The sequence below is a fragment of the Oryctolagus cuniculus genome, chromosome 3 (assembly GCF_051225735.1).
Source record: "Oryctolagus cuniculus isolate XC-2025 breed Fujian yellow rabbit chromosome 3, ASM5122573v1, whole genome shotgun sequence".
In the NCBI taxonomy this organism is placed as follows: domain Eukaryota; kingdom Metazoa; phylum Chordata; class Mammalia; order Lagomorpha; family Leporidae; genus Oryctolagus; species Oryctolagus cuniculus.
In genome coordinates this window covers 98807589-98822158 of record NC_142869.1, presented here as the reverse complement: position 1 = coordinate 98822158, position 14570 = coordinate 98807589, and the positions used below count along the sequence as shown (strand labels likewise).

Sequence of the window (14570 nt, the reverse complement as noted above, 5' to 3'; positions counted from 1 at the left end):
AATTATCCAGATTATTTCAATTGCTAGACCTTCGTGTCTTGTTTTCTGCCTTCTGTTCTATGCTTAAGCATTAATGTACTGAGACAGGGAACATAAACTTGAGTGTCTCTAACAACTTGTCACTTCCTGGATGCATCCTGTTCTTCAGTCATTGGCATGACTATTACTACTACTTGAGTTATTCTTTTTTTAATTTTTTTAAAGATTTTATTTATTTGAGAGGTAGAGTTGCAGACAGAGCGAGCGAGAAACTGAGAGAAAGGTCTTCCATCTGCTGGTTCACTCCCCAAATGCCCCTAACAGCCGGAGCTGCGCCAATCCAAAGCCAGGAGCCAGGAGCTTCTTCCAGGTCTCCCACACTGGTACAGGGGCCTAAGTGCTTGGACAATCTTCTAGTGCTTTCCCAGGCCACAGCAGAGAGCTGGATCAGAAGCGGAGCAGCCGGGAATAGAACTGCCGCCCATATGGATGCCAGCACCATGGGCAGAGGATTAACTTATTGCGCTATAGCACTGACTTCATGAGTTATTCTTGATACATGTCCTCTTTCCCTCTCTCTTGCCATCATCTACCCTTCCTCATGTAACATCAATATGTTGCAACACCTCATCTGGGAAGCCTCCTCTGACCACCCCCAGACTTAGTTGTATGCTAATCGTTCGCATGGCAGCCTACACAATGCCATGTAACAACATGTACCATGCTAAATTATATTTTTCCTGTGTACAACATGTTTAACACAAAATTTGATTTTAAGAAATACTGGATAAATGAGTGAATGAAAAGCCTACTGTCTTCAGTGTTGATTAAATGTTTCAAGAAAGAAAGAAGAACAAAGAACACAAAATTATGCTGTGTGTATATATGTATCTGTTAATTTTGGCATTATATTATGAATTCTCCTCTACTATCAATGGAAGTTAAAATTTGATAGGCAATGCAGATAGATTCATAACAAGTAAAAGGAAATACATAGGCACTGGGCTAAGGATACAAAGAATAAGAACAAATTTCTTTGAGGGAGAGATTCAGAGGAGATCCTTGGGTTAAATTGCTGTAGTTTATTCAACTAGGTGTGCGTCAGGAGTTATGGGATTATCAGGCTGTGATTAGAAAAATAGCGACATCTGAAATGAAACTGAGTAGGCAAGAGTCAAGATGAGTGGTATAGATGGAGAGAGACCCAGGATTAGTGTCACAGGTTCCGCACTTGGCTGCAGAAGCCTCTATTTTCCTGTAGTCATCACTCCAGCTTCCTCCACTGACTTTTATTATTATTATTATTGTTGAAGGTTTATTTATTTGAAAGGCAGAGTTAGAGTTACTGTAGGGAGCAGGAGACATCTTCCATTTGCAGCTTCACTCCCCAAATGGCCCCATCTGCTGGGGCAGGGTCACACCAAAATCAAGAGCCTGAAACTCCATTTGGGTCTCCCTCATAGGTGGCCAGGGCCCAAGTACTTGGACCGTCTGCTGCTTTCCCAGGTGCATTAGCAGGGAGCTGCATTGGAAGCAGAGCAGCCAGGACTTGGACCACGGGATGCTTTTGTTGCAGGCAGCGGCTTAACCCAATGTGCCACAACACCAGCCCTCTCCCCTGATTTTCCTAGGTGCTGTAACATGTATGTGTTAGCTCATGTGCATTTTCTGCTCTGCTGGGAGAAGAGATGTTTATATGAGTCAAAAAGCCCCAAACTACTGAGAACTGCATTTTAGTACCAGTAGGTGACCTGAGACCGTAGCAAATGAAGTCTGTCCATCTGCCTAAAACAGAAATTGTAGACAGCCCTCAAACTTGGGAATTCACTTATTTCTCATCATCATCATGATATTTACTAAAAAGGTGCTTATTAGGGAGCTATTGAGTATGACTTTGTATTAATGAAGCAAATATAATAATTGAAAACATTTGCTGCCTCCTTTGAAATAGCAACATCTTAGTAGTGACATTAAAGAGAACTTGAGATTCTCACATTTTCAAGATATATATCACTTTTTAGATATCTTTTAGTTCTCATTCAATCCTTATAACTCTCGTAGTTAGCATATATCTAAAAATGTTCACAGATCATTTTAATGAACAAATGTATTAATTTTATTTGCTTGACTTTATACAATCAACTATAATGCCAAAAAATACTTTTGTATAGTAGAATTCCATTAATTCATTTTATCTTTTTGAGTGCACATTCTTTTTTTTTTTTTGTATTTTACTTTGTTTCTATTTAAATTCCTATATTATCAAAAGGTATACATTTATTTTTGTAGGGTCTTATTTTATTGTTTGTGATTATGTTTGTTATATATTTATTAAGCATCAGCCATTTGCCAGTTGTAATTTAAATGGTCAAAATTCCTCTTCAGCCGGCGCCGCAGCTCACTAAGCTAATCCTCCACCTGCAGCGCCAGCACCCCAGGTTCTAGTCCCAGTCAGGGCGCCGGATTCTGTCCCAGTTTCTCCTCTTTCAGTCCAGCTCTCTGCTGTGGCCCGGGAGTGCAGTAGAGAATGGTCCAAGTGCTTGGGCCCTGCACCCTCATGGGAGACCAGGAGAAGTACCTGGCTCCGGGCTTCGGACGCAGCGGCCATTGGAGGGTGAACCAACGGAAAAAGGAAGACCTTTCTCTCTGTCTCTCTCTCTCTCTTACTGTCTAACTCTGCCTGTCAAAATAAATAAATAAATAAATAAATAAATAAAATAAAACAAAATTTCCTCTTCATTCTCACAAGATTCTCTTCTTATTTTTTAAGGTTATTTACTTATTTGAAAGGCAAAGTGACAGAGAGAAAGAGAGATAGAGGGAAAGAGAGAGAGAGAATGAATCTCATATCTACTGGTTCATTTCCCAAATGGCTACAACACCCAGGAGTGGGCCAGGCAGAAGCTAGGAGCCAGGAGCTTCATCCTGGTCTCCCACAGAGGTGTCGGGGAACACCTGCCTGCTCAGGTGTGTTAGCAGAAAGCTGGATCGGAAGTGTAACAGCCATGACTCAGACCAAAGCTCTGATATGGGTTGTTGGTTTCTAAGTGGCAGCTCAACCTGCTGTGCCACACTCGCCCCTCTTTTCCTGTTTAACAAAGATTATACATATATTTTAAAATATGAGTCTGTATCTCTCTTATTTTACTGTTTGTTATGTAAATTTTCACTATACAATATTGAAAGGCAGCATGTATCTACGAATATCTCCAAAGAGTTATAGGCAATAATGCTCAATACTCCAATAGAGAGCTGTAGTCGCTCAAGTATTGTGATGGCAACATAAATTGGTGTAATAGCTATGAGGCTAAGTTGACAATGTCTGTCAATTTTAACACAGGTGCATATTGATACTGATATAAAATTATATAACTACAAGATCATTCCCACTGGCACAATGCGAAATACTCCACAATTGAAGTTTAGTGAATTATTGTACATTCATGAAATTAAATGTGTAACTATAATTTAAAAAAAGGATGGGGACATTCTGGAAGACCTGATTTTTAAGTAATCTCCAACATACATTGTCAAGTGAGCAGAATCTATGAGTGGAATAGTACATAAATTATTATGCTGTTTGCATTTTTTTAAAATGAGGATGGAGGATAATACTGCTTGAGTATTAAAAGTGTCTTTGAAAGAATGCAGAAGAAATTGATAACATGGGTTTTCTTTAGCTGGGTAAGTGGGAAGAGAGTGAAAGAAGAGTTTTGCAATACAGACTGCTCTATTTTGAAGTTTAAGTTATTTAATTATATAACCTATTTCAAAATAAAATAAGTAAAATTTGAAAATAAAAAATACACACAGTTCATTTCTAAAAAAGTGTGTTTTCATGTTTTTGTATTTGACAATCTTAATGAACTAGTTTTTATATTTTCTTTGTAATAAAAACACATATTGTGAATTATTTATTTGAATTATAACTCTTTGAAGTTACAATGGAAAAAACAAGAGTAATTTTGTGTTTTGTGTCTTTGAAAGTTGGAATTATCAACAAGTCCTTGGAGTCATACATAGATGCCCTTTGATATGGGGGGAAAAACTCTTTTTTATTTCAAAAATTATCAATTATTAATAATCCATACACACATTAAAATCTATTTGACTATTCTGGCCTTGGAGAATTGTGTGGAGGGTAGTATTATTTTGTGACTGCAAAAGGAAACTGATAGGGCTGGTGTTGTGGCATCAGGTTAAGCTGCGAGCTGTCACACTGACATCCCATATGGGAGTGCTGGTTTGAATCCTTGCTGCTCTGCCTCCAATTTAGCTACCTGCTAATGTGCCTGGGAAAGTAGTATATGCTGACCTAAGTGCTTGAGCCTCTGCCACCCATGTGAGAGACTCGGAAGGAGTTCCAGGCTCCTAGCTTCAGGCTGGCCCAGCAGTTGCCATTTAGGGAGTCAATCAACAGATAGACTATCTCTCTCTCTGTAACTCTGCCTTTCAAATTAATGAATTAATTTAAAAATAAATTGATCCATATGCATAGAGACCTATCTATCTTTCCTAGCTTCATGCAAGTGTTTTTAAATATTTGGAACTGCCAACTCTTAATTGTTGTATACCTTTTTAGAGCTCTAGCTATTCTTGTAATGTGAAAGGAAAAATTTATCTAACTATTCTCATGAATCAAACTTATCAAAATAATTAAGCAAAAATAAAATTATTGTCCTCAAAAATTGCTTGGAATATTTTCATTTTGATTATCCTTCATTGACAACTAGCAAATTTCTTATTGGGGATAAAATGGTTTCAACAAATAAGAGTAGAAAAGTCTTGATCTACCATTTTTGATTATCTTTTATTTCTATTTGTGTGAAGGAAAACTCTCAGACAAAAGAGTTCAAAGTTAGCAAAAAATCAAGTTCTTATATTGGTCAATGTTCTTATTTCTAACACCACACACCAACAACATAGTAAGAAGACTGATAAAAGCCAGAAATCTTGTTAGATTCTGGAAGCATTTACCAAAATCTGGCTGACAAAAATTTAATGTCCAAATAAATTTTCTAACAATGACAGAGCAAGCATATATTAACATATTTTTATATATTACCTCACTTAATTCTCACGCAATGTGAAGTGTACTCATTTAACAAGTGAGAAAACTAGTATATTAAGTAATATCTATCTATACCTACAATGGATATATTATCTGTACATGGGCATTTATATGACTTCCTTGTGTTTATTTCCTGTATATCATTATGAGATAGACCTGATCCTCTGCCCAATATTTACAAATGTAATATAATTTAGAAGGAAAAAAATAGCAATGGTGCTGAAATTTAGAACCAATATGAAGCAATGACTTTGTTGAAATTTAATCCCATGGATTCTCTACCCTTCTGAGTATGTAATGTATGAAGTCATCCATGGAATTCAAGCGAATTCAGAATCTGTTTGAAGAAGACGGTCAAATAAAATGAACCATTGTGTGTAGTGTCTGTAGAGTACAAAAAGCCTTTCAGTGAGTGGAAATAAGAGCAGCATCAGAAGTTCTGAATAAGAAAGGAATTAAAGAAATGTGTACTGGTACTATGGAATACATAAATTTTTTTATGATCCTAACTAAAAGTCAGTTCACTTTTGTTGTTATCCTCTGAACACGACTACCTCTTTTCATATGCATTGACAAAATATCTAGAAGCCTGGAAAGAAGCATAATGTCAATAACATCATTTTATAAGATAGCATTATGTGTGGAGTTATGATGATGGGAGGATGTTTTATGTTATGCCATTATAAATTAAAAATGCACAAAGCGATGACACATTTGTTATATTTTCCATCTGTGGTGCTTGCTTCACAAGTTTCAGTTGTACCTATTTGTTATGTTATTATTTACATTCAAATGCAATCTGAAAAGAAATAAAAATAAAATATTTTCATTCTTAACTCATTTCCTGTACTGGATATAGAAGATGGCTCCACCTCCTTCAAAGGGTGTTAACTACAGGCATTTCATATTAACTTGTGACATTATTTCCATAATTTGGATTTCACAGATTGTTTTCAAAGATATATACACAGCATGAAGTACATAGAAAGAAAATCACATGGCCTGCCAAAATAGCCCATTGGAAATAAAGACATAAAAATATTTTTCTTCGGAGTTATTTCCATACTTCCTCCCTATTTCCTCCTTCACTTAGGCCACACAAAGTTGAGTTTCGTTGATCAGGAGGCAGAACCATCAATTCTGTGCTCAAGTCCAACCATCTCCTGTGAACTATTTTCAAATGTTTTTGAACGTAAAAGTCCTGAAGGCTCCTGGAAGTTGCTGTGATAAATTCTAAGGAATAAATATCTTTAATACTACAAAGTTTCATCGTAAAGCCACTCTCCTCCTTCCTCTTTGATAGATACCCTGGCCATAGACCATTGAGTAGGCTTGTGTTGAGTTCTTCCTGAGCAATTTCTAAATTTTCTGTAGTGCTTTGAGTCTCAGACTGTATCGAATGAAATATTTCTACTCTAGAAGTAGAAGTTGTAGTTTGCAGGGAAATGAGTAAGAAAATGGCAATCGTGATTTTATTCTTTGTCTGGAGGCCACACCAGAGTGTATCTTGCATATTCATTGAGCAGATCATCTGAAATAGCTAGACTGGGCCTAAATAGGCAAAGCATTTTTCCAGCTTCAAGTCTCTTCTTGGAGTACATGCAATTGTTTTTATTCAACTAGAATTATCTGAACAGCTCTCCCTTTTTTTCATTGTATTTCACAAGCATAGCATAGCCCTCATGTTGAGGAAAAGTTTTGATATGATCTGAGAATTCGACATTGTCTTTCTCTGCCCAAAGCCTTTGAGCATTGTATCAGTTTGCATGAACTGACATAACAAAATGCCACAAACTGAGTAATGTAAACAATAGAAACTTGTTTCCTCACAGTTCTAAAAGCTAGAAGTCTGAGATCAAGGCATCAGCTTGATCTTACAAGACTTCTTATAAGTTCTTGTTCTCTCTTCTTGGTTTTTAGATGCCAATTTCCTCAAGGGTCGACACATGACATTCCTTCTCTGTGTGCCTTAATCTTTTATTGTAAGGGCACCAGTTGTGTTGGACTGGGGCCTGCGTGACCTTAGTTTATCTTAATTGTCTCTTAAGGGCCCCATCTCCAAATACATTGACATTCTGAGATATTATGACTTCCATATATAACTTTGGTGGCCTGGGGGTACAGTCAGCCTATCGTAGACATACTGGACATTTTGGGGGTTTTTGATATGTTTGTTCTTTTTTTTTTTTTTTTTTTTTAATTTTTGACAGGCAGAGTGGACAGTGAGAGAGAGAGACAGAGAGAGAAAGGTCTTCCTTTGCCGTTGGTTCACCCTCCAATGGCCGCCGCTGCAGCCGGCGCACCGCGCTGATCCGATGGCAGGAGCCAGGAGCCAGGTGCTTTTCCTGGTCTCCCATGGGGTGCAGGGCCCAAGCACCTGGGCCATCCTCCACTGCACTCCCTGGCCATAGCAGAGAGCTGGCCTGGAAGAGGGGCAACCGGGACAGAATCCGGCGCCCCAACCGGGACTAGAACCCGGTGTGCCGGCGCCGCAAGGTGGAGGATTAGCCTATTGAGCCACGGCGCCGGCTCCACATGTTTGTTCTTTAAGTGTGTCCCTCAAGTTCAATTGAATATCATTCTTGGGGATAGAAATAACTTGTAAAGCTTTAAATTCACTTTAGTAAGATTTCTCCTTAGAGGACTACAAAGTATCCTCAATATCAGTGCCTGGGATGTGGTCCATATTCAATCTATGTTTGTATAATAAATATTAAGCAAACAAATAAATTAACTGGCCATTTTCTAAAATAATGTCTTCCATGAAGTTTCCTGATACAACCAAGGTGTCACAGGAAAGAGATTAAGCTAGTGCAACATAAAAAGATGCTGCTTTTGACATAGGGTTTACTTCACCCTGTTGGAGAATTTGGAACCTATTTTTAATCCACCAGAAATCAGATTGAACTGTCATTTTAAGGCACACAACAGGAAAGGGTGAGCTAGTCGCATGATTCAACCAACTTCTTTTGATCTTCTTTAAATGTTGAACTAAAGATCAGCTATATCCTTATAGATAAATAGCGCCATTTTATCCACCTTAACATCTAATCTTCCAGCTTGATTTTATGGTCAAACATATTATTATTTTGGGGTTGATAGTCCCTCTGGCATCTCTTTCATTCATGATGTGACTTTCATGTATTCAGCAGGCTTTTCAGATAAGGGTTCCAATGGTCATCGGTGCTAGACGTAAATACCGTATCCTTTCTGAGAATTCCACGATGTAACAGGTTCTTGTCATTCCATTAAGGAAATCAGAGCTATTCTCTCCATCTCCTAGGGAAGCTTGAGGTGTCTCTCCCCTTTTCTATTGCAACAGTAAAAGAAAGAGCTTTAAAAGTGTCATGGAAAGCATTACAAATTTTAAAAATAAACAGTTATTTTTTAATATAAATGACATTTAAATGCTCCCTTTTACCTTGGAAACCACCACTGACCTGATACGACTATCACAGGTCCATCTTTCAGTTCTCCTTTTGAGGAAAAATAATTCCTAATAGCTATGTCAATTTTTCTTTCAGTTATAATATTTAGCTTGATATAGATATATTTTAACCTTGAATAAATAAAATGCATTAGACACTCTTCCAGAAAGGGCATTTCAAAATAACCTTGTTTGAATACCAAATGTAAGCACACTTTTTGTCATATCATAAAAGTTACATAGTATTTGATTTTGAAGTTTAACCTATCTTCAATTTTGTTCCTATTCTTTAAGCCAGAAGTAATGACCAAAATAAATTTAAGATAGCCTAATTAGAGAGCCCAGGTAAGCGGTGAGAATAATCACTGTGAGATGCCTGGATTGAACTGGCTTTTCCCCAGCCCTGGACACCAGATTGTGAAGTTTGTATTATCCCATGTAACCAGGTACATCATTCGGAGATAAATTTGCTACAACAACCAACGTGGTTTTCAGTCTTTGCTCAGTGTCTCCGCTGCCTTAGACCTTTATGTATGTATGTTTTAACCTTTATGTACGTTTCCTACCATACAGGCATCCTGGATATCTTTGTTTCCTTATACTTTTCAAAGGTTTCTCAGATACGTTTTCCTACTTGGTACCAACAACTTTCTTTGTAACTGTCTTCATTTTACAAATAAGTAAATATATAAACTATGAATTAATGGTAAATCCAAGCCTGAAAGGAGTTTTTGGTATAATCTGTTTTCCGTTCTGTCATATTTTCTCTGCACCCTGTCACCACAGAGCAATTTGCTCCATTCCTTCTCCTTTCCTAATGCAATTTGGTTTTATTACTCACTTGTTTTGTATCTGCTTATATAAGAATCTGTGCTTTCTACAAATAGGTAATTATTAAATATCAAAGTTACTTTACAGGTGAAAAGCACAGCCTCAATTAAGACAATTAGGGATAAAATGTAAAAATCACTATCTTTGAAGTAATGGCTTATCTATTACTACCTTCAAGTACTGTCCAGTTGACTTTTCCCTTTCTGCTTCTGTCAGCCAAAATTAAGTCTGAACTGGTTTTGAACATAGTGAGGACTTGTTGGCTCCTTAAACCTGGTTTCATCACTTGTCATCAATGAGAAATTTACCTAATCCATCCATGCTTCCTTTTAGCTATCTTTGAAAGGGATTTGATGATAAAAGTAGCATCTACCTCATTATCTTACATAAAAATCTAAATTAGATAATGACTGTAGGGTGTATAGCATAGTCCTAGGTACAGTGCAAGCACAAAATAAATAATTGTTGGCTATCATTTTTGTTGTCAAGTCCTCTGGAGGTGGTCGTCTGAACTTTGTTCTACAAAAGATTTTACCAATAATTAACAGTTTTTAAGTTCTTATCTGGAAAATCTCAGTATGTGTGTTCTCAATTTTCTAGTAATCTGCCCACATAGGGTAATATTTATGAATCAATATTTTTGGGTAACTTCTAGTGATACTTATAGACTCCATTATAATGGTTCTCAACAAGGAATGATGTTGCACCATAAGGAGATATTTGACAATATCCAGAGACATTTTTCATCATCACCACTAGAAAATACATCTGGCAACTGGTGAGTTGAGGCCACAGATAGTACAAAAACATCCTAGAATGCACAGGACAGCCCCTACAACAAAGAATTGTCCAAACACAAATGTCAATAGTGTACACCAATGTTGAGATACCCTGATATATTTGGAAAAAGGAGAAGTGTAAGACAGCATCATGGCTAACAGTTTAGTTAGAAAATACTTAGCAAATAATGCAGATGATGGGGCCGGTGTTGTGCACAATGGGTTAAGGCACTCCCTGTGATGCCAGCATCCCATATGGACACCATTCCTGTCATGGTTGCTCTGCTTCCAATCCAGCTCCCTGCTGATGTTTCTAGGAAAGCAGCAGAAGATGGCTCTAGTGCTTGGGCCACCACCCACAGAGGAGAACTGGATGAGCTCCTGGCTCTTGGCTTAGGCCTGGCCCAACTCTGGCCATTTTGGCAAGTAAACCAGCAAATGGCAGAAATTCTCTCCTTCCCTTCCTCCCTCTCTCACTCCCTCTCATTTTTTCTCTCCCCCTCTATTCCTCCCTCCCCATTTGTAAATGCATTTCAAGTAAATAAATACATGTTTTTCTGAAGATGGCTGTGGACACTGGGATAGGGTTATGGTTTGTTCATCTTGGGGACTGATTGGCTTCATGAAAAAGAGGATTATATGGACTTCACTGTATGTTTCGATTAACCACAGTGGCCTTGAAAAGTATGCCTTATCACCCTCTGGTTTACAAAAAAATCTTTACCTTAGTTGTTGTTGGTTTTTTTTTTTTAATGAAAAATGTGATATAAAAACTAGCTAACACTTTCCAAAAGACTTTTTCCAACTACCCGTCATATTGTTTGTTTAAATTACTTATTGGAAATCTGCAAACTGCTATCTTTTTATTTCAATAAATAGAAGTATCTCTATAGAAGAAGTACTGTAAGTGACACAAGAGGATATTGATATTACAGTATAGGACATTTTAAGTGGGTATAATCAACGTTAGTTACTGATTGGTAAATTTCTCTTGTAAATATTGAGATATTCCATTTTTACATTTACTTGAATTAGCTGATATTTATGTGGAAATGACTAATATCACTCACACTTTCCTTTGGTTAAGCAATTATATGTTAGTATTTGTTATTGCTCTCAATAAAATCATTCTCTCTTTTTTTTTTACCTGCTGAACACTTTCATGCAGTACTCTCGAAGGGTTGGACCAAAATGGCATTTTGTTTTGGACTTTCTCATGAATTGTTGGTGGAGATAGTTGTGTGTGTATGTGTGTGTGTGTGTGTTTAGCTTTCCACTTAAAGTTCAGTGCCAAAGCTACAGTACTTATACATTTTCTAAATGTGTTTTAAGCAATAAGTTGTACAACATTTTTAGAACATGTGTTAAGCTATTTCTCTAAGAATGAAGCTCTTAACAAAACATAAGCACTCTGCATGAGATCTTAGCAGCAAAGTGCTTAAAAGATAAAGTAAGAATTGGTACCATGGGAAGAACACCAGCTGTAGAGCGCACAGGTCCATTATGAGAAGTATGGTAGTGGGTAGGGAGAAAATGATTTAATCAGGAGTAAAACCAATTTTATTATAAGGGCACGCAGGGGGTGTGGCACCATAGTGAGAGGGACATTTCAAAATATCTGACAGATTTCAACAATGTGAAAACCCCGTTCTTTAAAGTGACAGTAAACCCCATCAGGTCTCCCTTTTTGATGCTATTGTTAACAGTTGACTGTTTAAAGCTGGCCTGCTAAGATGCTGTCGGCCTATTTCAATAGTGTGTAGCCAAATAAAAGACTAATTGTTGAAATACAATCAATCAAAAATGATTGCGGGGCAGAAAGAAGGTCTCCTCTGCTGATTTTGTTGTGGATCATATTATTGTGTTATGATTGAGGTAGGAATGAAGACTGAAAGAGAAGAAGAAAATAACCCATTTGAAATAAACAGCTCCACCTTCGTTCCTTCTCTTTTCAAACACACTATTGAGCAGGAACGCCACTTACTAGCCCTGGAAATAATAGACCATTTAGAAAAAAATAAAAAAGCTCTGATCAAGATTTGGGCTAATATTTTTAAAAGGACATGAACACTATTAGCAAAACAGCTCATGCAGAGAATCCCTACAGTGACAATTCTCAGCTTTTCTTACATTTTTGGTGCACAATGCTCCTTGACATTCATAAAACTGACACCAAGGGAAAATATGAACGTAAGCCCAAGATATCAGTAAAAAAACAAATTCTAGCTGACCAAATAGCTGTTAAGTTCTTGCCAGGACTCTTGCCTTTTCAGTTAACCCCCAGATTGTCCAAAAAGATTAGTTCTAGTTTTCCTTAAGCCCAGGATCCAAAATCTTTTCCATGTTGCTCGTTTAGAAAGACAAATCCTATGGATCAAAAGCAATGCCTTTGTGCCTTGCTTCTTTTTAATTGTATGTAAGGATGTCACTTTCAGACATTAATACGTCCATTTCTTAGTTGAGAATGATTCCAGACTTTCATGTTGAGGGTGAAAAGGAAGAAAAACAATTGCCCAGCACACTTTGTTTGTACTAAAACCTTCATCTTGGCATTTACTTTCTTTAGTATTTTAATGTCTCAACTCATTCAGGCTTCCCAAGCAAACATTTCTGTTGTTTCTAAAAAGAGTTGGTAAGCACTTGTGGTTTGTCTTTGGTGTGTTATCATTTCTGACAGCTTTGCATAGCCTGCGTAGGCCAACAGGGGTCTGTCTAATATTGTTGCTGGGTGCGTTTTCCTCACTGAGATGAAAACTAAAAAAAGATATTTTTGAAGCAATAAGAAGGAATTAATATCCATTCTCACTCAGTATTCTATTCCTTGCTGACTTTATATTCAGGCAAAGAAAAAAAAGGAAAAAGTGTTACCCATTATTCCCTTGTACATAGCAAGGCTAACACATGTAAAGCAATAACTCATTTTCTATTGCCATGTTTAGCATATGTCTCCTGTTGGCTCAGCAAGGCCTTTAGGCCGGTCCCTTGAGCCGGCCATCATTGGCAACTCTTAGCCCCTCGGCCTCAAAACCAAATAGCTTTGAATCATGTTGAGCTGCGATGCTAATTTTCATACTGATGCATTATGGGAATAAATGTATCTGACATACTGTGTCAATGGCACTGTCTCTTTGTGTCTCTTGTTTTTTTGTTAGCTACATTCCTACAGATGGTATTCCATTGAAAATGTTCCCTTCCTACGGAAAAGGGGAAAAAAAAAAAAAAAAAAAAAAAAAAACACGCACAGCACCAAACCTCTAGGTGCAGAAGGCTGTTAACGGTTGCTGATGATAGTAGGCAAACATTAACATAATAATTAGTGTCTTGTAATTGTTTCATTAAAACCAGTTGTTCCATTTCTCCTCGTGTTTTCCCAGAAGAGAAGCTGAATTTGGACGACAGCCAGTGGGAGGACATCCACGTTGTCACCGGAGCACTGAAGATGTTTTTCCGGGAGCTGCCTGAGCCGCTCTTCCCTTACAGTTTCTTTGAGCGCTTTGTGGAGGCGATCAGTAAGTACCTCACAGAAAGGAACAGTTGGTGGAATAAACTGGCATCGTGGAATTACTAAGTAAATAATAGGAATGATGATAATAATAACCATGGAGAACAGATCATGTTCCCAGTGCTCCATATCTGTCATTTTTGTTTTTGTATTTTTTGATGACTTGTTTTATTTCAGGCTCTGAAACATTATCTGGGTTTTTAAAAAATTAAGAGTAAGAAAAGAAGATGGCATTGCTTTAGGGTGGCCAATTTTTAACTGTGCCTCCTCAAATTAAATAGCTTCCCATGGAATACGCTTCAAAAGGGTCACCTTTCGCTCTCCTATTTCCTGCCTTTATACTTTTCAGAATTGCAATGAATTTAAGGGTCTTGGAAAAAGGACTTAAGTAAATTAAATATTACATTTCAGTAAATAGGTGTTCAATCACCAATTGAGACATCAAGTTCTCTTGGCTCACTCACCCTTCACCCACTAACAATAGTAAATAGTTGGCTACAGTTTGATTATGAGCAGTGTGAATATCAAATTAATTAACAGCTAGTTTCTTCTGTTACATTGATGACTTTATGGGAGGATAAGTTATATTTTTTATTAACCAGTAGCCATTGTACACTCAATGAAGCTTCCTTTTTCTAATATTTTCTCATTCATGAAACACACAGACCCATACTTAAGTAAAAATAAGAGAATGAATGAGTGGATGGATGAATGAAGGAAGGAAGGTAGTAAGGAAAATCTTTTCCAAATGCAGAGAATCTGCCATGGATCCTTGGAGAAGCAACTATAGCACATCTCTAAATGTAATATCTTAGAGTATACTTACTCAAACTGTGACAGCTTGGAAAAAGTTTCCTGGCAAGCAGGCTAATTTAAGGAGGAAGAAAAGAAAGAAAGAAGAAAGAAAGGTAAAATTAAAAAGCTTGCAAGCCTGGCAGGGGCTTAATTAAAGTACCAAGGAGAGAAAAATCTCCAAGAAGA

The 14570-nt window shown here is 37.2% G+C and overlaps 1 protein-coding gene across 2 annotated transcripts in view; it reads left to right on the top strand.

Annotated features, from left to right (window-relative positions):
* ARHGAP15 (Rho GTPase activating protein 15) overlaps positions 1-14570 on the top strand; it is a 659666-nt gene that overhangs the window by 502474 nt on the left and 142622 nt on the right. For both annotated transcript variants that reach the window (XM_017342824.4, XM_089329237.1), the window contains one exon: positions 13462-13596. In XM_017342824.4, coding sequence (XP_017198313.2) covers positions 13462-13596 — 135 coding nt within the window. The remainder of the gene's footprint in view (positions 1-13461; positions 13597-14570) is intronic.